This window comes from Culex quinquefasciatus, chromosome 2 (genome assembly GCF_015732765.1).
Source record: "Culex quinquefasciatus strain JHB chromosome 2, VPISU_Cqui_1.0_pri_paternal, whole genome shotgun sequence".
Taxonomy (NCBI): Eukaryota; Metazoa; Arthropoda; class Insecta; order Diptera; family Culicidae; genus Culex; species Culex quinquefasciatus.
The window spans coordinates 84,877,299-84,901,811 of record NC_051862.1 but is presented as its reverse complement, the minus strand read 5'-3'; the positions used below and the strand labels follow the sequence as shown (position 1 = coordinate 84,901,811).

Below are 24,513 nucleotides of genomic sequence, written 5' to 3'. Positions count from 1 at the left end.
ATTCAGCTATTCTTTTGCTGAAATTATACTTTTCATGGTGTTTTTTGAATGCTTTGCCACGAATTATCAAATTTTCACACTTTCAATAATTTAAAAAATACCCTTCATCGGAAATTCAAACAATTCTGATAAATATGTTTTGGGAAAAACTGCTGTCAAAGTTGTCCAAATTTTAATACACGGCTATCTTGGTAAACCAATAATTTGAATGTATTACAACTCCGACAAATACTGCCCTCTTATATTCGCTAACACAGCTTTACCCAAAAGTGAGTAAAAGATTGTTCATGCCAGTTTCTATGCTGCTTCGAAACGGGAGAAAAACTGAAATGTATATTTGCTGCCTTATTCATAGGGGAACAGCATGTTTCCATTTGAATACTTAATCGTTCAATTACAGCTTCTTTGGGCTTTTCCATTTAAAAAAGAATAATAAATAATTCAGTAGGAAGTTAGGAAGCAAGTTTTCATCAAGTTTTGCATGAAAAAAATAAATTTTGCAAAATTGCAAAATGGATGAAAATTGGTTTGAATGATCAAATTATTTTAGTAATTTAATTATTAATATATTTTACCCTTCGATAAATCATTGCTTAAGATTAAACGGGTATATACAATGATAATCTTGGTGTACAACGGTTTGAAGCACGCTATTAAACCATTTCTGATACCTTTTGGCAATTGTCCACGTTCCATACAAAAAAGTTTTTTTTTTGTATGGACAATTGTCCACGAGGGGGAAGGTGGCTAACAGATTCCCAAAAAAGTGTCCACGTGGTTTATGGATGGTCCCTTACAATACGTCCTTATAGTCATCGCGACCTCCGACACTTATTTCAATTTTTCTCTTAAACAATCTAAATATTCATCGTTATTCATTAAATATCATTCAAAAAACGTACAGATGAACAATTCAAAGCTTTTTTTTAATTTGCTAGTGCGTTAATTGACCGGGAACCGATAAAAAAAACGGATTTGTTAACAACTAGCGCTTAGCACCTTTCGAAAACTAACCCGAGATTTCAACTCACATTTGACGATTTTAGAGCGCATTTAGAGACAATTTTTATGATCAACTGCTATTTTTGCTTGATTAACATTTAAAAAAATTAAATTCTAGAGTAAATTTTCAAAACAACCTATGAGTCATGGGTTTCCTATGCAGATAGGACCTTTTCAAAATTTAATCTTTAATATAAAATGCCATGTCGAGATAAATAGCCAATTAATTTGATTCATCAAAATGTATTATTCGCACACCACCAAACCGAAGTGCGCATATCGACGGTAACATTTCAAAAGACATCATGTACATTTTGACACTTTCTGGGTTATTGCATATTCTGAAAGTACTCCTAATAAGCTACCTCTCCACCAAAAATGAGTAAAAGTTACTTCAGTAAAGTCTGTTTAATTATGATTTTAAATAAAGTAACATAAACAAAATCTCTGCCATCAGCAGTCTCTGTTTATATAGCCCTGTCAACCTGTCAAACAAAAGACTACATGAACCTCGTGACGGAAAAAAAGCAACATAAACAAAGCGCCATGTACATTCGGCGAAGAAAACCGAATCATAACAAAGCGTCCCCCTCAATGCCAGCAGGGTGATATAAACGTTGGTGATTTCAAAAGAAGTTATGTTTGTTTTTCTCAAATAAAATTACGGAAATAATGTTTTATTGAATTTGGATGATCAAGTATCAATAAAAGCAACGTTTTTCATCGTTTGTTATCATTAGAACATCTTATTTTGCTTTTATATTAAAATGGGAATTGAAAATAGATGCTCAACATTCAAATGCGTTTTTCTCAAAACGCATGGTTTGTACATAATGCTTTTTGAAATGTTGGCGTCGATATCTTCTGTTTCGCGAAAAAATCTGTTGCGCCGTACAAAAATGGAGTGCTTTGTCGTAAGCGTGTACATCAGCCTGTGGCGCAACAGGCTTTGACAGGTTGCGCTCGTATTTTGATTTTTGTCTGCCTTAACAATAAAACATTTCACTTGGGATTCTTAGTACTCTAACTTGGGTAAGTTGAACTCCGACAAGAAAATCATCATTTTCTTTTGCCGGTCTATAATACTGCATCTTCATTGACTGCTAATGTCATTTATTTGTTTGTAAATATTTGGGTGGGCAGTATCGCAGAGCCGCCTACTGCAATCGTTTCGTAGCATCCGTGGTCGGTTTAGTGGTGAAATTTTCGTCGCAGTTTGTCGGAAGTGTCAAGAGGAAAAAAGATCAGATAGGAGCATTTACGGTGGGCCATGAAGTCGGTTCCGGAAACCAACGGTGGTCGCCAGAGGGAAGCTTACGAACATCAAGGAATTCGAGACAGATTACTCGTGGAAGAAAGCCGTCAAGAGGCGAAGGAATCGACTGGACTGGAGTTTCAGAAAGGTCCAGCTTCGAAGTAAACAGATCTGGACAGCGGTGAGAACGTGATTCCCGTTGCAAGATGAAACCACCACTGTGAAGTTTGCGCATGCGCATCCCTTGGGCCGACCGACCGATGATGCGCCTCTGTCTGTTTGAGCGAGTTTCCAGGAAGGGCTTAATCCACGGCCCAACGCCTTATCGTATGATAATCTGGACAAAACAGACCAGCTGATCAAAGCAATCACTGGGGGGCAACGGCAAGTGGGGCTTCACACTAACACATGAAACAGCCCAGAAGCAATTCACTCAGCTGGTAAGTTGTGGTAGATTTTCATCAATTACCAGAGTATACATTTTGTTCTTTTTACTTTGCGGCCCGCACACTGCGCCTATCGTTCTTGAAGAACCGTTCAGGTCAAACGGGTCGAATCTGGCCGAAGACGTCAGATAGAAGCGATGGTGACCTGCACTTGCAAGAGGCAACACTGGAACAGCGGGGGATGGTGGCGAAAACGTACTTTCCGACGATGAAAATCGTCATATCGCCAACAGGACCATCTATGACTTTGCCGGTTCCAGTTCCACTTGTAAGAAGGACAGTTAAGCGGCATTAATTACCATTGAATAATGTTGTGATTAATTTCAGCTCCCTGTTCGAGATAGTTCGAGTGCATACACTTCTGGGTTAACACTGGAGCGCCCAACGCATGTCCAACTTACACGGACGCCCAAGCCTCCCAAAAAAGGTGGAACGGTAACTTCAACTCGCTGGTTCTCGGGCCTAACTCAACCAATCAAGATGACTCTTCTTTCCAGTGATTTGTTAGGATGTCTAGATGATTCTAGAACTTTGCAGAACTTAATTTGATCAAATCTGTAATTTCTGCGACCGAAAACATCGTTCCACCTTTTTTAAAAAGACTACCTCCGCGGAATTTTCGGCGATTTTTTTTTACACGCGAAAAAAAAAGTTGGAACGATATTTTTGATCGCAAAAATTACAGATTTGATCAAATTAAGTTCTGCAAAGTTCTAGATTTATCTAGACATCCTAACAAATCACTGGAAAGAAGAATCATCTTGATTGGTTGAGTTAGGCCCGAGAACCAGCGAGTTGAAGTTACCGTTCCAACTTTTTTGGAGCCTTGGGCGTTGGAATGTTAAGAGTCGATCGGCGACAAGCTGGAGCAGGTGGTCGCGGTCGATCCGTCGAGGGTGAATAGTAAGCTGATCCCGATAGATATCGGCTAGGAGGATCTTAAGTGGTGAAGGTGAACGATGTTTTTCATAACTGTGAGTATTTCATGTTTTTATTCCCTACTTAATTCCGCAGAGCTAAAATCACAATCTGCATAGCAACCAAGCATTTGTGCATTTTATGTAATTTGATATCACTCCGTTGAATTTAAAATCTGATACTTATTTTTCAAGCTAAATGTCGAATGCAGTTTGAAATGATTATCTGATAAACATTGTTTGAATAAAACTGCATTTCGACCGTTTGAGCATTTGAAATTTACATCAGATTTCAAATTCAACGGAGTAAAAAAATTTAAACCTGGGTAAATTTACGTAGATTTCATCGGAAATTTACATGTTTTCGTAGCGCTTTTAGTTCGGCACAATTACATTGGAAGACACTTAAATTTACAATGAATTTGATGTAAATTCGCATCATTAATGACGTGCACTTTTGGTACATCATAAATGATGTAAATTTACCGGATTATTTTTTTCTGTGTACACAAACCCGTACTACTGTATGTATGTGTGTATTCCAACACCATAAACCTACCGCTTACCGTTATATACAAGAAAAAAAAGGGTGAAAACACACAAGCAAATGTGAGGGATGGGACTATAAACTTCGCAATAACAATCTTTTTACGGTTACAAAATTAAGCGATATTACCCGGCGTGAGCTAATGCTTTATTCTTCTCCTTCCTTCTCCCTTCCAGATGGTGCTGAGGCCTAACATGAGCTAACGCTAGCTAAAGATGGTCCCAGGAGTGGCGGGCGGAGTGTCACGAGCGCGGTTACTCACGGTTGTCCGGTCGGTTGTTCTGGCCGGCCTGATAACGCGCGCTCTCGGCGACCCCGCTCCCGTCCCAAACGCCCACGATGGCGGCATTCTACATCAGCAACAGGACGACCCCACCGGGGGTCTTTCGGACAAGTACGTGTTCCAGTTCACCCACGCCCTGTACAACGTGTCGATTCCGGAGAACAGCGTCGGCAAGACGTACGCCGTGCAACCGCCGAACGAGGACCGGCTCGGAATCTACGTGACGCCCGAGCTGGACGTCAAGTACAAGATCGTCAGCGGGGACAAGGACAAGTTCTTCAAGGCCGAGGAGCGCCTCGTCGGGGATTTTGCCTTCCTGGCGATCCGACTGCGCACCAGCAACGTAGTGCTGAACCGGGAGAAGGGCGACAGCTACCGGCTGGAGGTCAAAGCGACGGCCACGAAGCGCGAAGGCAAGAGCCGAATCTCGCTGGAAGCGGACACCACAATCGACGTCCGGGTCCTGGACACCAACGACCTAAGTCCGCTCTTCTACCCGACCGAATACTCGGTGACGATCTCCGAGGACACTCCGCTGCACAAAAGCATCCTGCGGGTAATCGCCGAGGACGCTGATTTGGGTTTGAACGGGGAGATCTACTACAGTATCCTCGACGAGACGGAACAGTTTGCGGTGCACCCAACGACGGGTGTGATTACGCTGACGAGGCCACTGAAGTTTACGGATCGGTCGTTGCACGAGCTCACGGTTACGGCTAGCGATCGGGGGATTGGGTCCGGATCGGGGCGGAATCAGGCGAGCAAGGCGCGGGTGAAGATTAAGATTCGACAGGTAGGTGTTTTTATACTGTACTGGTCGAAACTAAATTAATATTTTTCTAGGAAAATTGGTGTAATCTGTAAAAATCTATTTATAAAAATGAATATGAAAAAGTTTCAGACAAAATTGCCTTTCCCTGTTCTTCATTTGAGCATAAATCAATCATAAGTGATTTAGGATATTTTTTTAATACATTAAATCTGGTGCTATTTTTCAAGATCCAATTGTTAATTGAAATTTTCATTTTTAATGTCCCGAAATCTCAACCATTTCAATGTGAAATAAAAACATATTACTTTGTGTAATTGTCTGATCTTTTCATTTAAAATGCTCTTGACATTTTAATTAAATTTTTTTGTGAGGCTGTATCTCAGAAACTAATAGTAAAATTTTCAAAGTCACCAATTGAAACTTAAAGGAATGTTTCTCATATTTTTAAACATATTTTTAAGAGAAGATCTTTTCTTCTAAGAGGTATTTTTAAAATGCAAAATAAACTTAAAGATTTTTTTCATTTGCTTATTACATCACACAACAAGTACACAAATCCCAAATGATACAATACGGGTTCACTTATGAATTAACTCAATGAATTTAGAAAAGCTTCATAGTGTTTAAAAATCAAAAATATATATATTCAAATGTGGCTATATCTTGAGAACGGTACAATTGTTTGAATTTGATTCGGATTATTAAATATTACTAAATGCAACAAGTCACAAAAAGAACATTTTATCACCCTGGGTCATACATTTACCCAATGAGGTTTACCGTATTGTATAAATACGATGAGTGCTAAAAACATGTTTCGCAACAAGTTGCTTACAGTTACGAAAAAACGCTTTTTGAACGAAATTTTACTTCCATGTTTTAAATAAATTTAACGTTTAAATCGAAAAATATTGAAAAATGTTACTTTTCAACACGTTTAAACAGAACAAAAATCTAGATTACTTTTTTAAAACAAACAATGCACCCGAAGTTTCCAATGTACAATGGACCTTTTGAAAAAAAAAAAGCGAAAATGAAAGTAAAGTTGTTTGGAGTTTTGACGGAAAAATTTTTCGGTGTCGTAAATTTGACGTTTTCCTATGTTTTTTTTTCAAGTTATTTCTCGCATCTTTTGGCCAATTTTTACAAAATTTCACGACGGTTTCGGATTTGTTCTTTTCGGATGTTCTCGCACGGAGAAAAAAGAGTTCCTAAAATCGTGAACAAGCGTTCATGAAAATGGGAACCACGAACAAAGTGTTCAAATTTCATGGTACGTTTTTCGAAATCGTACCATGAGATTTGAACACTTTGTTCGTGGTTCCTATTTTCATGAACGCTTGTTCACGATTTTGGGAACTCTTTTTTCTCCGTGCGGATGTACTGCAATTATTAATATTGACAAGAAAAATGCTTGGGGCGTAATCTAATCACAAGACTTTCCAGCATGCTTTCATCGGACTGGCTGCGTTTGTGCTAGATTAGATTAGATTAGAAAATGAAAATAAAGATGTTAAAAAAAATTGTTCAAAAGAGTGTTTTAACGAAAATCACACGCTCTTTCCAATGAAAATGAATTCAAAATCCTTAAAATTTTATTTCCGAAATCAAAATTTGTTCAAAAATAAAAGCTAAAAAAAATAAAAGCTTTGAACTTTTTTGGAACTATTTTTATTCGAAAGCGCTGAAAAGTTCCGATTTTTCTTTCATAGAAACCAAACTGAAGCCAAGTGTTTTCGAATAATTTTCAGCACCCCACTCAGTGCTGAAAAGTAAAACTTTTTTGTACTGGTATTAAACATTAATTTTCCCATTTATTATTTTTGGTAGAGAAAATAAGGCCATTTCGTCGTTAAAAAATTACAGGAAATGTAAATAGTTTCTCAACGTAATTACATTTTTTTTTTAAATTTGATCTTTTTTTCAATATTAAAAAACGGAAGTCGTATCTCTGCAACCATTAAAAAATAAAAATCGAAAAATAGTTATGTTGGGAATTAATCTTTTAGTGATAAAAAGTGAAATAATCAAAACCGATTTAAGTTGAGTACCAATGTTGTTTTTCCGATAGGTCTCATCATAACCAGAGTAAAAATAAACTTCTATAATCAAAACCCAAAATAAAGAATTAATCGATAGGAACGATTATTTTGGTTAAAAAACTATTTAAAAATCGTCTGAAAACTAAAAATCTTGCTAAATCTGTCGAAATCTCGAATAGAGCATGGTTTATCTTTATTCTGTTAGGCACTAGAAAAATCTGGCATTTCTAGATTAATCTGGAAACCTAACCCTGAACATAACCTACAACTTTGCTTAAGACACGAAATCGATTAGAAAATTCTTTAAAAATAAAGATGGGTAATTCTCCGCCAACTCACACAGCAGTTGCCCCGACCTCTCTTCGATTTGCGTGAAACTTTGTCCTAAGGGGTAACTTTTGTCCCTGATCACGAATCCGAGGTCCGTTTTTTGATATCTCATGACGGAGGGGCGGTACGACCCCTTCCATTTTTGAGCATGTGAAAAAAGAGGTGTTTTTAAATAATTTGCAGTCTGAAACGGTGATGAAATAGAAATTAGGTGTCAAAGAGACTTTTATGTAAAATTAGACGCCCGATTTGATGGCGTACTCAGAATTCCGAAAAAACGTATTTTTCATCGAAAAAAACACTAAAAAAGTTTTAAAAATTCTCCCATTTTCCGTTACTCGACTGTAAAATTTTCTTTAACATGTCATTTTATGGGAAATTTATTGTACTTTTCAAATTTACAACTTCATTACTTCTAACTAACGTGAAATTTTCTGAGGATTCCGAATATGACAAAATTGAGACCAATAAGTGTCGCTATGGGAGCCTACAGGGCAAAAACTAACGTTGTAAAAAGTTTGTTATAGAAAAATCAAAAAAACTATGAGAAAAACTGCAATTGGCCAAAAAGTTATTGCCGTAGGCTTATAGTCCATGAAATTCCCTAACTTTTGACCTAAAAGGGTATGGGTGTTGGAGGCTGTTGCAAAATGATATTAAGGTTTCAAAAAAATCCATTTTTAACAGTAATTAGCAAAAGCTATGAGAAAAAGTTAAACCAATCCTAGATGTCTATGGCTCATTTTGAAGTGCTTCAAAAGACCTTCCGAATGCATCTAAGAGAGTTGGAAATGATGAAGTTTTATTAAAATGCGAGCAATTTTAAGATTTTTTATGATTTTTGGACCTCAAACTTCATTGCTCGTTTTACCCCACTTCCCTTTGTCGTAGAGGGCTCATATTTTGCATGAGTTCATCTCATGTATAGACAAACAAACACTTAAAGTTTCATCCAAATTGGAGCACCTCGATACGACCTGTTACACATTGGTGAAAAACTCGCTCTTAATTATTCAGATATTTAAATTTTATTATGATTTTAGAAATTTAATTTACTTATGCTTTAAAACGAGGCACAGAAATATGGGGATTATGACCCATATTTCTGAAGAGTAAAATCAGTAAAATAGGTTTAATAACATGTTTTTTGTTTTCCTTAATTTCAGCAACAGGGAAATTTGAATATTTTGATCAAGTTTAGGTAAAACTTTAGCAATATCAGCTGCATATTTTTTAAATCCCTGAAATTGATAATACATTGCAAAATGCTTAGTAAATTTGATTTCAACATGATATGAAAAATGCACAGAATACTCAGCAAAACAAAACACGTTTATTATTGTTTACATTGCATGCTCTCGTTTTAGTTTATTCAAGGTCAAACATTAAAACGCGTTTTCTTGAAACGTCAAAAATCGACGTACGACAAGCGTCGATATCAAATCAAATGAATAAAAACATAGTTTTGAATGAAAGTGTTATTTTTTTTCTCGTACTTTTCTCGTTACTTGATCATGGCGATTTTTTAAACAATTCAAACGATTAAAAAAAGCTCAAAATTTTTGCTTTTATTGTTATTGTAGTGTTGAACAATGTTCTTTAAACATCTTTCTGGAATTTTGTGCAATAATGTAATTATGTTAGAATTATCGGATTGGTTTTCAAATGGACTTATGTGCCACTTGTAAACAAAGCCGTTTTTCATCGATTCTCGATCAATTTACTAATTATCTATCCATCCTCTAGAAGCACTTTATTGAAAAATAATAAACACTTGATTTGTTTTCTAATCTAATCTAATCTAATCTAATCAGACCCTAGCGCAGCCAATCTTTCGAAGGCATCCTGGAGAGTGCCTTAGGTTAGATGACGCCTAGCACTCTTCTTGTCATTTATTAACATTTGTAGTGCGCCATTGCATCGGAATGCACTGAAACATCACAAGCGTTAAAGCGGCCAGGCCTACTACGTAAAGCCGTATCGCAGAGATGACTCGTAATTGGGTTGAGTTTGAGCACAGAGTGTTCGAACAACAACACAATTCTGAATCGACAGGGGAGGAAGAAGCGCTCCGAGATTTTGGTTGTATTCGTTGGGAGCACCATGCTAAGAAGGTTTGGTACTCCGGGACCCTCTGGGATGGGACATTGTATTTCCACGAATGCCCTGGACACTATTTGCCGTGGTTGTAATAGCGCCACAACTCGCTCTCTGTGACAGTATTCCTAATTCCAGTCCACGCTCACCAAGTCGTCATGGCCTAGTGGTTAGCATTTTTGCTTACCAATCCAAAGGACGGGGGTTCGAACCCCGCCAAGAGCGACTTTGATTTTTCGTTCAATTTCAAATTTATGTGTTCTTAACTTTCTCGTTGGGAGCAGATGGGCATCGAACCCAGAACCATTCGCTTACAAAGCGAACACCGTAACCAGGCAGCCACGGCCGCTCCTTTATAAACACTTGATTTGTTTTAGAGAAAAAATAATCAAATAAGTGTCGTAGCTCGCGATGGCTTTTACGACGTATTGCAAATTAATCAGAATAATGTGTTATTCATTATCTGCATTTTCTTGAATATTTTTTTGTACAATAAGTTCAAAAAAAGTTCTAAATTTGACATACATTTTTTATGTGGAAACTGCATCCAATATTTCAATTGAATATTTCAAATTTCGTGGCTTTCGTGGTCATTCATAAAATTTGATTTGATCTAAAAAAAATATTCTAATATCGAAAATGATTTAACAACAGTCTAAGCATAATGATTTAGTTTCAATGCAGTTGAGTGTGCGTTACACGAACCATACGCTCAAAGTTTCAACCAAATTCAAAAACATCTTTTAACTGCCCTGTCAGAGAATAACTCAGCACAATTTTATTAATTAATTACCATCGGCTCGCGTTGCACACAAACTCCCACGCATCAGCCCCCGAAGCCATCGTGTGCGTTTATTAACGGCCAATATATCATGGCTATAAACTAGGGATTTTTTCTCCATTTCCAGCGTGGCCGGCCGGCAGAGTGTCCTCGACGAACTCAATTGCTTTTATTTATGACTGCCCCGGGACGATCCCATCCCGGTCTTGGAGGGGTTGAGGGGGGGGGGGGGTACCCAATAATAATTTGAATTTCCCAGAGTACGTACATGCCTCAAGCGCGCGCGCAACCCTAACTGTGCACCTTTTGCACATAAATGCACATGAGGTGAAAGATTTACGATTGAAGTTGGGATGCTAAAAAAATTTAATTAAAGTCTAGATTACTGGTATCATTTTTTCTAAATTGCAAAATTAAAGTTTATATGCTTTTCAGAAAAGTTAAAAAAAAAACTTGAACAACCCTAAAACAGAGAACGCCACATTCAAGTGCAATTGCCACACAAAGTTACAATATTTTTCGGTGAACAATTCAATATTTATGCCTTCTGTGAGACAATATTATCATTGTTATTGCCTTTTTGCAGCCGCAGATGCAGACTGGGAGGAACTTTCCATTTTTGGACAGAGCTTTCGGGACAGCTTTATGGTGTTTATTTGTGGGTGAATGTTTCTTGCTGCTTTTTTTTTTTGTTCCCTCCATTCAATAACTTTGAGGATATTGAAATTGTGAAAACGATCGACGGTGCGGTCGTAACTATTGGATTAAAATTTGCTTGGAATGTGCGGTAATACGGTAGCGGATACGATGAAATGGTGAGCTTGAGTTATTGAAATTAAAATTATTGATTTTGTTGAAACTGGAACTAGTAAATATTTGGATTTCATCGAAATTGTACTACAATATCATCTCATTAAACTTTTTCGGTTCAGCATGTTCGTTTTCTGACAATCTCATTTATTTTACAACCAAACTGCTAGAATTTTCCCCATAATTTGAAACAAAATATATTTCAAAGCGTTACATTTCTCACAAAACTCAGATCAAACCCCGAAAATGCTGCCACGTCGAGCAGAATGGAGTCATTCTGGAAAAGAATTGCACCGGAATTTCCAGCCAGTAACTGCAGCTGCAGCTGCACCCCGGCTGCAATATAAAATTCTGCTTCCTGGATTGAATGTCCCTTTCGACAGACTGGCAACACTGGCTGCTGGTGCCTAAATTTCCGCTAGGTGAACAATTTCTATCTCTCTGACTCGCCTGGTGTGTCCCCGGCACACATCACAGGACGCCGAGCCTGTTTCTGGCCATCATGCTTGCATAGAAAATGCTTCTGCATCGGTGAGCAAAACTCTGCGCCATTTTACATATTTAGCATACAGAGTGCCCCGGCCCCGGCCAGGCCTGCCAGAGTTGAAACATGCTGCGGCGGTTCTGTTGACCCCCTCTCTGACTGCCTCTCTTCAACTGGGAGGGAAAAGGGGAACAGGTTTTGCGAGTACCAGCAGGAAGTCCAGGAACTCCTGGGGAGTGTGTGTGCAAAAAGTTAGCCCAATCTGGAAAAATAGCCTAGTTTGCAGCAGTTGCATTCCGGGATGCAATTTCTGGGGGCCGTTGTTGACAGTGGTGTAGCTAAGGGTTTTTTTTAAGTATTTCTTTTGTTGGATTTTTACCGACATTTAAAAATTTGTTATAAAATTATGCACCAATAGACTTTGAAGAAAATGAATTTTGGGGCCATTAATCTAAAAAGATGTGAATGCATAAAAATATAAGGTCAAATTTTTGACAGTACGATTTGTGTACTTATTAGAATGTAATAAAACGGGTCAATTTAGCGGGCCAAATATAAGCTTTATTGGTTGCGACTGGACTTGGCGCTTTGACTCTGAAGTTTTAATGGCATTTAACCCATAGAATCGGTGCGTTTTGGTTTTTTGGCAGTTATGAGTCCCTTAACGGTTTGTCAAAAATCTTATGAGCTCATAGTTCGTGGTCCAGGAAACAACCTGGCCAAAGAAAGCGAAAAGATTCGTCACATCGTCACCGTCGTGCTAACTTGTCGTGCGTCGCTTTTTGACGTTCCAAAAAAAAAACGCGTTTCAATGTTTAACCTTGAATAAACAAAAACGAGAGCACGCAATGTAAACAATAACAAAGCACGTTTTGTTTGGTTGACCATTCTGTGCACTGTCTCGAAGTTTGGTTGAATTTGGTTGCTGGAGTCTCGAGCTATAACCGAAAATGTTTCCGGTAGTCGAGCTGTGTCAAACGCGTTCAGACCCTAAGTCCCTTTGGCCAGTTGTCGCACTTACATCAATTTTTAGGCTGTGTCAAGATTGAAACATCTTTCATATGAGATTGTGTCACAGAATGAGTTTTTCGATTTTTATTGCATATCTCAGGATTGAAATCGAATTTTAGAGATCTTTGAAGATCAAAAGGTGAGGCATTGGGAGCTGTACAAAATGGCGTTCTTAACTCAATTTGGCCCAAAATGCACGTACGACAAGTTAGCACGACGGGAAGATATATTTAAAATGATACAAAATTTATAAAACCACCGCTGAAAACTTCATCTTTGTCGTTGCTCTCTTCTGGCAGCACTTGCTGCTCCTGCGGAAAAGATTTAGAAAGGTCTTTGTGACGCTCGTGCAACCAAGAAATCTGATGGTCATTGTTATCCGAGCATTCGTTGGTGAAGGTTGTCTGAATCAACATGACTCGTCGCGTCCCGGCGCAAAACGCCGGCAATATCGCCCTACCTGCGGCTCAAGCAGGCAAAAAAGTGGGAATTTCCAAAAGGAAGGTTGAGGCCTCAACTGATGGCCAAAAACCGGGGATTTCCAAAAGGAAGGTGCTTTTGGAAGTGACATCGAACAGCAAAAAGACGAAAAAGAGCGACGGTACTGTACCGATGGATGAGGAGGAGGAGAACTCTTCATCGCACGAGGAGCAGCTTTTGAAGAACAACAAGTTCGCTGGACTGCCTGACGAGGACCAGGTAGCGGAAGCAAATGAGAATGAAGTGAAACAGCGAAAGGAGAAACTGCCTCCTTTTTATGTGAGGCAATCAGCAGCAACGATCGACTTTCGTGCGGGGCTGGTTGAACTCATCAAGTCTGGGAAAGTCCTAGGCAACATTCGTCTGTGTCAGGACGGATTTAAGGTGCTGGTGCAATCCAGGCAGCACTATCAACTGGTCAAAGATTACTTGACCGAAAACGAGGCGGAGTACTTTACCCATGATGTCGTCATGGATAAGCCGTACAAAATCGTCGTCAGAGGTCTGTACGACATGCCAGTGGAGGAATTAGCTGCCGAGCTAAAAGTTTTGAAACTGGATGTGTTGGCCGTGCACAAAATGAGCCGACGCAACAAAGACATCAAGTACCGTGACCAGCTCTACCTGCTGCATTTGGCTAAGGGATCGACGACGCTTCCTGAGCTGAAGGCGATTCGAGCGGTTTTCAACATTATCGTGTCGTGGGAGCGATACCGACCAGTGCATCGTGACGTCACACAATGCTTCAACTGCCTGGGTTTCGGGCACGGAGGTAAGAACTGCCACCTGAAGCGTCGTTGCGCCAAATGTGGTACCGATGCGCACATCACATCCCAGTGCATCCAAGATTCGCTGGTGAAGTGCCTCAACTGCAACGGTGAGCACTCGTCAACCGACCGAAAGTGCCCCAAGAGAGCTGAGTTCGTGAAAATTCGGCAGCAAGCATCGACGAAGAATCAGCCTCAGCGTCGTAGAACTCCTCCAGCCCTGGTGGAGCAAAATTTTCCACCTCTTCAACCGCGACGCCAGGTCCCGAACTTGGCACCGTTGCCGTTGGATCCCAGGAAGAGAGCTGAGATGAATCATCCACGGCCGGGTTCCAGCCAGGAGCCGAGACCGCCACCACCGGGCTTCAGCCAGGAGCCAAGACCAACCCAAGAACCAGCAGTTGAGGAAAATGGTAATGATCTTTACACCTCAACCGAACTCCTCAATATTTTCAAACAGATGTCCGCTGCACTGCGTGGATGCAAAACCAAGACCCAGCAGATTGAAGTGCTGACCTCGTTCGTCATCCAGTATGGATCGTAGGTCCCTCAAGCTGCTGAATTGGAACGCTTGCTCCATTAGGAGGAAGAATTTAGAGCTGGTGGATTTTCTTCGCGAGAAGGAGATCGACGTAGCCGCCATCACGGAAACTCATCTGAAGCCCGGTGAAAAAGTTTATCTGCAAAACTACAAGATCGCGACGCAGCTCGACAGGACCACCTCTGGAGGAGGAGGTGTGCTTGTCGCTGTTCATCGTGATCTCAAGCCACGCCGGCTGCCACACTTTAAGCTGGACATCATCGAGGCCGTTGGAGTGGAAATTCCCACTTCGGTTGGCCCAGTACTCTTCATTGCTGCATACTGCCCACGTCAGGTGAATGCCAGAGATGGTTCAGCAGCAAAACTGAAGAGCGATATCCAGAAGCTGACACGGCGGAGCGCAAAGTACATCATCGCTGGTGACCTCAACGCGAAGCATGAAGTTTGGGGCAACAGCAGGAGGAATCGGAACGGAGTGATTCTGCACAACGATCTGCAAAACGGATACTACAACGTTGTGAGTCCGGATCGTCCAACGAGGGTGGCTCGGTCTGGGAATCACTCAATCATCGACTTCTTCATTACCAATATGGCTGAGAACGTGGCTCATCCTGAGGTGTTTGAAGAGTTGAGTTCTGATCACTATCCGGTGGTTGTGGAGGTTGGAGCTTCCGTTACTCCGCAGCGGCAACCAACCCGGAAAGATTACCACAACGTTGACTGGCAGCAGTTTCAGCAAGTGGTCGACAGCAACATCGACTATGATCAACACCCGGAAACTTCTGCCGATATTGATCGTTCGCTGGAGGTGATCCAGCAGGCTATCAACCAAGCAGAGGCTGCCAACGTTCGGGAGGTTCCTGTTAATTTTAAGGTAACTGATATTGACGTAGATACTAAACACTTGATTAGACTTAGGAATGTTTATAGGAGACAATATCAACGGACTGGGGACTATGACAAAAGATTTCAGTTAACAATTTGAACAAAATCATACAAGACCGACTTGACAATATCAGAAATCAAGAATTTTCAAAACATGTAAGCCAGCTTGGGAATTATTCAAAACCATTTTGGAAACTTTCAAAAGTTCTTAAAAACAAACCAAAGCCTATTCCTCCTCTTATTGTTGAGGATTCTCCTTTGATTACATCCGAGGAAAAGGCAAATGCACTTGGGCTTCATTTTGTTAGTTCACATAATCTTGGCGCTTCCATGACCAGCCGTAAAGAAACATCAGTTGCCAATAGTATTTCAACAATCAATGACTCTACCTTTGAATTTCCTGCAGATTCCCATGTTTCTGGTGAGGAAGTCAAAGTTGCAGTTAAACAAATGAAAAATATGAAAGCTCCTGGCTTTGATAACATTTTCAATCTGGTGTTGAAAAAACAGAGTGATCAGTTCTTTCAACATCTAGCCAATATTTTCAATAAATGTTTGCAACTTGGTTACTTCCCCACCAATTGGAAACTGGGCAAAGTCATACCAATTTTGAAGCCTCAAAAGATCCAACATCGCCAACAAGTTATCGTCCCATTAGTCTTTTGAGTAGTCTGTCCAAACTCTTTGAGAAGGTCATCTATTCAAGGCTTTTGGATTTTACCAACGATAATAATATAATTTTGAACGAGCAGTTTGGCTTCCGAAAGGGACATAATACTGCTCATCAGCTTACGAGAGTAACTAAAATCATCAAGCAGAACAAGCTTGAGTCTAAATCAACTGCTATGGCTTTGTTGGATGTTGAGAAGGCTTTTGACAATGTTTGGCATGATGGTTTGATACATAAACTGTATTTATACGGTTTTCCAATGTATCTTATCAAAATTATCCAGCACTATCTTTCGGAGAGATCGTTCAAGGTTTTTCTGAATGGGATTGCTTCTGGATTATTCAACATTGATGCTGGGGTTCCCCAAGGAAGTATTCTTGGCCCACTTCTGTACAATATTTTTACATCTGATTTGCCTACTCTTCCTGGTAATGGTGTGTTGTCACTTTTTGCTGATGACACTGCCGTTATTTATAAGGGTAAAATAACCAGATATTTAGTTGGCCGTCTTCAGAAGGGTCTTGACGTTCTTTCCGAATACTTTGGCGACTGGAAAATTCGCATAAATGCAGCCAAAACTCAAACCATCATTTTTCCACTTTCCAAATCGGCCAGATTTGCCCCAAAGGATGATGTTTTGATTAAAATGAATGATGTTTCAATACCCTGGTCAAAGGAAGTTGTCTATTTAGGTCTCATACTTGACTCGAAACTTTTGTTTCGACAGCATGTAGACAAAATATTGAACAAGTGCAGCATTCTCATCAGGTGCTTGTACCCTTTAATTAACAGAAAATCAAAGCTATCTTTGAAAAATAAGTTAGCAGTTTACAAACAAATAATTTACCCCGTTATTGAGTATGCAGTACCTGTTTGGGAGTGTTGCGCTAGAACTCATAAATTGAAGCTCCAGCGTGTCCAAAACAAGGTACTCAAAATGGTTTTGAATGTTCCTGGCTGGACAAGATCAAGTGAGGTTCATGAATTAGCAGAAGTAAAAATGTTGGATCAGAAGATTCAAGAAAAATGTTTGAAATTCAGGAAAAAATGTGCTATTTCTGAATACCCCTTGATTCAAGGATTGGTTTAGTTTGTTGTTAGTTTAAGTTAGTTTTAGGTTAGGTTATGTTTTCTTAACATTTTTTTTTCCTCATTGTACCTAGTGTTACAAAAATGATAAATCATATACTTTTAAAGTTATGAATATGAACAGTGTTTAAATCACGAAAAGCAAACTAAAGCTGAAGAGCCACAGCTGACCACTTATTATGTAAACCAAATGTAATTATTATAAGAATGATTCAATAAAGTATATTTAATTCAAAAAAAAAAAAAAAAAAAAAAGAAATCTGATGGTTGCCAGAAAAGCTTGACGATAAAGTTTTAGCGGCGTCGACCATGGTATTTTTTAACAGTTTAACACAACATCTACAAACAACACAATACAAAATGATGGTTATTACATTGTGTGGTTAGACCTGTGCAAGGTTACAGATTTTGTGTCAAAAAATGTGGGACATCAGGAACTGTAGAAATATTTTGTTCAGTTTTCGATGGATTCAAGAAGGGTGTTCTACGAGCTTATTTGAAAAGTTCTGCTCAGTGAGGAGCGGAAAAGGTAAAGTTGGTAACGTTGCAGACATAACCTGTATGACCAAAAAACAGTGTTATATAACACGTCTAGACATTTTTGTAGTTGATTTTAGTAAACGCTTTAGTTTTGTCAAGGTATGATTGATTTGGGCTGCCTGAGCACACCTCAATCTACAGCCGACAAGCCATGATTCTTTGAACACTAAATTATTTTTTCACGTAAGTTTTAATATTTGCAATCAAAAAGTACTTTACAGATTTTTTTATAAAGTGAACCGTTTTCAAGATATAGCCACTTTAAGTTTTATTTTAGCTTAAAAAAACTCCTATTTTTCGATTTTGGAAAAAAGTGTCCATGACTTTCCATCAGTGTGCCCCAAAAAAGGCGATGTTTGCGGAAACCTTTAAGCAAGGGTCCTGATTTTCGATTCAAAGATCTGAAATCACTCACTCATCACCGAGTGAATCTTTGCCGACTGGAGCTCGCAACCGTTCACGAGCGAACACTACTCTCAGGCTGCCAGCGACTTGCTCAATCGCTTTTCCCAGCGACACAAATACTTCGTGAATTTCTTAGCCCACTCTGTCCGTCGACCCGAGTCACACACGAATACGTTCAGAGCGGAGAAATCTAACAACATACCAGCTCGGCGCTCTTTTGGCCTGCACTACCACAGTTTGCCGTAAATTTGTATTTGGCATGATGGAAATTGCTTGTAAATGTGTCTTTGATGTTGTGTAATCAACAAAATTGCAAAACATTTTTGATAACATAGATTTTAAGCGGTTTAATAACTGAGTACAACAAAGCCGATCGCAAACAATTTCAAATCAGCGACTGAGCGACATAACGCAATCGGTCGCTGTACTACTCGATTGAAGTGAGAGGGAGAGCAAAGAGAGAGTATTCTGTAGCGAATGGTGTGGAAGCGACAAACGGTAGAAAACATTCAACGCAGTTTTTTGTCGCTTTAGATTTGTGATCGCGAGTGAATGTGTCGTTTTGGAGCAATCAGGACCCTTGCCTTTAAGCTAACCCATACTGCGATTAGTTTTTGCCTAAGCTAGAACTATGTTTCGATACATTGAAAAATTTCTCAAAATCGTTTAAAAGAACTCTGTTTGTCACTTTAAATCATAGTTAGGGGTCTCAAAAATAATGTTCTGTATTATTGATTCAAGAAGTCGTTATTTTTTACTAACAACACTTTATAGTTGAAAATTTTAATTTTTAGGGTAATTTTTTTGCGAAATTTTTTCTTGAAATAAACACAAAAAACTTCCATTATCCTGTAGGCAAATTCTTTTTGAACAATTTTTCTTTTTAAATAATTAGTTTTTGTCAGTGCAAAGATACAGTTATTTCAGCAAAAAAATTACGAATTTTCAAAATTCCCTGTGAAAATTAGATTTTTTTAATCACATAATTGTTTCAGCTATTACCAGTCTGTTTATATGTTCAATCCTTTTGCATTGTTTTATAGCAGCAATTTACATGCCAAATCAATAATTTTTATTGATTTGACTGTGTAACGTAAGTGCCATTAAGAAGAAAAGCATTTTAAATAACCCGCCTTAAATATACCAAAATCATTTTTTTTATTACAAAATTTCTGAAGATCTTTTTTATGAAGATAATAAGTTTTGAGTTGGATTTTACATTTAAAAGCTGCATAACATAACATTTTATGACTAAAACTTCTATGTTTTCCTTCTTCAAAAAATCATTACTTGGTGGCAAAATTTTCTTCCCTTTTTTTGCTAAAAAGTTGCAATTTTTTGTCCCCTTAAAAATATTTTAAAAAATAAGAAAAGAAATTAGATGGAGCCTTGTATGGTTGAATCAACTTTGGTCATAGGGAAGAACCACAAAGTTCGAACGAAATAATAAAAATAAATACCTTTTTTCTGGTTTTGGTGAAGGATTATTCAGCTATTAAACAAAAGACTTTCTTCAGTTTGAATTTTACAAACCTTAAAATGCCTCCTAATATTGTGATTCTGATCCACTTTCCATTTTTGTTGTTTTTTTTTTTTTTTGTTTTATTTGATAACCTATAAGTCCGATGCTAAAGTTTTTGAAAGGTTATCTGCCCCCTTCTGCCTTCAGAATTGGTTCAAAAAATCAGGGAGCAAACAATATTGAGTCCTATTTTTTTCTTAAATGATTTTGCTTATCTCACTGAGGTAAGACAATAGTTTTGCTCTAAAAATGAACATTTTATTAAAACCTCGAATACCCACCTTCATGTATACATATCGACCAAGAATCGAAAACTGAACAAATGTCTGTGTGTATATGTGTGTCTGGATGTATGTATGTGCCAAAATTGTCACTCATTTTTCTCAGCACTGGCTCAACCGGATTTGGCCAAACAGGGTGCATTCGATTCGTTTTGAAGTTCCATACTTTCGATTTGTAGTTCAAAAGTTATGTATAAAAGTGTGTTTTCATATGTATCCGGATCTAACTTAAATGTATGCAAACGCTATCTGGTTCCATCATTCAACCCATCTTTGGTTAGGTATTCAAAAGACCTTTCCAACGAGCCCAAAACATTGATGATTTGGCAACCCTGCCTCGAGCTACGATCACTTAATAATTAATTTTTGTCATTGAATTACGAAACTTTTGATACCCTAACATGTACAGGTCATCGCTGAAATGATTATCGCAGTTTTAGTGAGAAAGTCGATTTTTTGCCGTTTTCGTCATCTTGCCGTTTTTGCGCGTGGTGCGTCGAAAAACCCAATTTTTATTTTCAAATAATCGTATCTCAGAGTATCGAAAACATAACTTCATAGTTAGAATCCAATAAAAATATTTTCAGACATAGGCTCTTTGGTCCCGAGATCTTCAAAACAGCATTTTAAGTTTTCATACGACCTTTTCAAATGTTAAGCTAGATTTTTGAAACTTCTTACTATTTTTCCCAAATAGCCAAACTAATCACCTTTCTTTTGCGTCTAGAACAGCTAAAATCGGATAAAATGGCGCGGAGATAAGATTTTGTTGAAAAAGTGGTTTCTGCGAAAATGGACGAAAATTGCCATTTTTCGGACCACCCTAGCACGGCGCAGGTCACCCTAATGGCCAAACAAAAAAAAACGGCTCTAATTATTTCGGCCAAGGAACCTCCCGAAAAAAATTGAGCCCGAACGGAGAACTTTTTTTCGAATCATGCTGTTTTCGTGGGGAATTGCTTTATGTAACCCCTTAAGAAAGTTTTTTTTAAAGGAAATTTATCAGATATAAAAAACTACTACCTCTCTGGTCCCGTGTATGCATCCGAAAATGCGCGCGCCATTTTTTGCATTCCAATTTAAAAAAAGTATATTATATGTGTTTGAATAAATTCAATTCCCGAACTGCACGGGAACGCTTCCCGGTCACTGCTACCACAGTAGGACGCGCACTCAAAATTGGCGCCCCGATTTGAATTTTTCATTTTCCCCACATTTCAAATGCATAGAACTAGTGCCTGATTCCGATGACTTACGACTGCAATTTTCCCTTTCTCTCTCTCTCCCTTTTTATTACAGGTCAATCTATTCGCGCCGGATATTTACGTGCAGGCGCTGCCGGACATTTTGGAGAACTCGAACAACAACCTGTTTGGGATCGTGCGCGTCGAGGACAAGGACAAGGGCGTGCACGGGCAGATCAAAAGTTTGGACATTGTGGACGGGGATCCCGATGGGCACTTTCGGATCAAGGCGACTGGGCGGGGCGGGGAGTTTGTGATTGAGGTGCACCGGTTGTTGGACCGGGAGACGGCTCCGGTGGGGTATAACTTGACGCTGAGGGCGGTGGACAGGGGGGTTCCGTCGCGGCAGAGTTACAAGGTGATTCCGGTGCACTTGGCGGACATTAATGACAATGCGCCGGTGTTTAATCGGGAGATTTACGAGGTGTCGGTGCCGGAGACGAGTCCGCCGAACACGCCGGTGATTCGGCTGAAGGTGACGGATCGGGATGAGGGCAAGAATGCGCAGGTGTTTCTGGAGATTGTGGGCGGAAACGAGGGGGGAGAGTTTCGAGTGAATCCGGAAACGGGGATGTTGTATACGGCGGTTCCGTTGGATGCGGAGTTGAAGGCGTTTTACACGTTGACGGTGTCGGCGATTGATCAGGGGAACACGGGGACGAGGAAGCAGTCGTCGGCCAAGGTGAAGATCAATGTGCAGGACACGAACGATAATGATCCGATTTTTGAGACGAACAATATGACAATAAAGGTGGATGAGAATGAACCGGCGGGGACGACTGTTACGAAGGTGACGGCTCGGGATAAGGATCTTGGGGAGAATGCATACATATCGTATAGTATAGCGAATCTGAATGATGTCCCGTTTGACATTGACCACTTTTCCGGGGTGGTTCGGACTTCCAAGTTGCTGGACTATGAAAGCATGCGTCGGGAGTACATTTTGCGGGTACGAGCCTCCGATTGGGGACTTCCTTACCGACGGCAGACCGAGATGCAGCTGATCATCAAACTAAGAGACGTCAATGACAATCGACCCCAGTTTGAGCGCATCGATTGCGTAGGGCGAATCCCGCGCTACACTCCAATTGGGACGGAGATATTCACTCTTTCTGCGCTGGACTTTGACTACGGAAGTGTGATCACCTACCGGATGGTGTCCGGTAATGAGGATGGATGCTTCAACCTGGACCCGGGAACGGGCGTCATCTCCGTAGGCTGTGATCTCGGTGACATCGGCGTCGAGTACCGTGAGGTCAACGTGACCGCCACCGATGGGACGCACTTTGCCGACACGGCCCGCATCCAGATCAACCTGGTGCAGAACAAACGCAATCTGGGCAGTAACCTCAAAGCCGAAGACGGCGCCATGTTTGAGTGTCGGGAAACCGGAGTTCGTCAACGCCTCGTTGACATCCAGGCGTCCGCCGAACGCAATAACATGCCCGGACGGGACGTCAGCAACGGCGATGACTTTGCCATGATGCCCAGCCGGTACGGCGAGAACGTTCACGCACCCGAGTTTGTCGACTTACCGCTGGAGGTCAAGGTCAACGAGTCGATCCCACTCGGCACTACAATCACCTGGATCAAGGCGCGCGATCGTGACCTAGGTTACAACGGCAAGCTCGTGTTCGGCATCTCCGGCGGAGATGACGACTCCGTCTTCCGGCTAGACCCCGACAACGGAGAGCTCAAGATCATCGGCTACCTCGATCGCGAACGTCGCGACGAGTACTTCCTCAACATCACCGTGTACGATCTGGGCAAACCCCAAAAGTCAATCTCCAAAGTCCTCCCCATCACCGTCCTCGACGAGAACGACAACGTGCCGCGCTTCGAAAAGTCCCTCGCGAGCTTCCGCGTCACCGAGAACGCCCTCAACGGCACGATCATCTTCCGCGTCAACGCTACGGACGCCGATCTCGGCAACAACGCCAAGGTAACGTACAGCCTCATCACCGACACCAAAGACTTCCGCGTAGACCCCGAAACGGGTGTCCTCTCCGTGATCGCTCCGCTCGATCGCGAACGTCAGGAGATCTACGAACTGCGCATCCGAGCAACGGACGGTGGCGGCGATCAAAGCACACCCGCCCTCTTCTCGGAAGCCCTGGTTCGCGTCACCGTCGACGACATCAACGACAACGCGCCCGAGTTTAGCATCCAGGATCTCAGCGTCCGCATCCGGGAAGACGTGCCCAAGGGAACCGTCGTGACGGTAGTGTCCGCGGTCGACCTGGACTCCGGTTCGAGCAGTGAAATTCTGTACAGTTTCGGAGAAAACGGGGACGGCGAGGGCTCGTTCAAGATCGACAAGCAGTCCGGCACGATCCGAACGGCGAAAATGCTAGACTTTGAGGAGCGTCAGATTCACAGCTTGATTGTGAAAGCGATCGACCGGGGAACGCCCTCGCTCTCGTCCGAAACCTCAGTGATTGTGGAAGTGATCGATGTGAACGAAAACAAGTACGCGCCACAGTTTGAAGATTTCGTGCTGATCGGGTCGATTACGGAGAACAAACCGCCGGGGGCGCACGTCATGCAGGTCACGGCTAAGGATCTGGATCCACCAGGGCCGGACTCGCGCGTCAGCTACTCGATCAAGGGCGGAGACGGGCTGGGCATTTTCGCCATCGACAATGAAGGTAAGTGGAAGATGGTTTTGATGTTTGATTGTACTGATCCGGCGGGGGTGGTTTTAATTACAGTTTGCGTTGCGATGAGCCGCACATGAATTTGATTAGAATTTTACCTGTGAAGTGTAGTGCAGTAAAGACCGCTCGGAGCGTAGCTGGTGCGCTTTCACAATAATAATTTCGATGCGTCCAGGTCGATTCAAATATAGGGTAGACAAAGAGTAGATGCAGTAAGGTTGGATCGAAAATGAATTTAGGGTGTGATGAGATGTGAAATTATACAGTTTTATATTAATATTCAAAATATTTAAAATATTCAAAATATTTAAAATATTCAAAATATTCAAAATATTCAAAATATTCAAAATATTCAAAATTCAAAAATATTCTAAATATTATAAATATTCTAAATATTATAAATATTCTAAATATTATAAATATTCTAAATATTCAAAATATTCAAAATATTCAAAATATTCAAAATATTCAAAATATTCAAAATATTCAAAATATTCAAAATGTTCAAAATTCAAAAATATTCTAAATATTATAAATATTCTAAATATTATAAATATTCTAAATATTCTAAATATTCTAAATATTCTAAATATTCTAAATATTCAAAATATTCAAAATATTCAAAATATTCAAAATATTCAAAATATTCAAAATA

At 40.2% G+C, this 24,513-nt stretch overlaps 1 protein-coding gene across 6 annotated transcripts in view; it reads left to right on the top strand.

Annotated features, from left to right (window-relative positions):
- Positions 1-24,513, top strand: part of LOC6042530 (fat-like cadherin-related tumor suppressor homolog) — a 660,890-nt gene that overhangs the window by 403,822 nt on the left and 232,555 nt on the right. For all 6 annotated transcript variants that reach the window (XM_038257357.1, XM_038257356.1, XM_038257355.1 and 3 more), the window contains exons 3-4: positions 4,344-5,243; positions 21,257-23,849. In XM_038257357.1, the coding sequence (XP_038113285.1) occupies positions 4,383-5,243; positions 21,257-23,849 (3,454 nt within the window). In that variant the 5' untranslated portion in view covers positions 4,344-4,382. The remainder of the gene's footprint in view (positions 1-4,343; positions 5,244-21,256; positions 23,850-24,513) is intronic.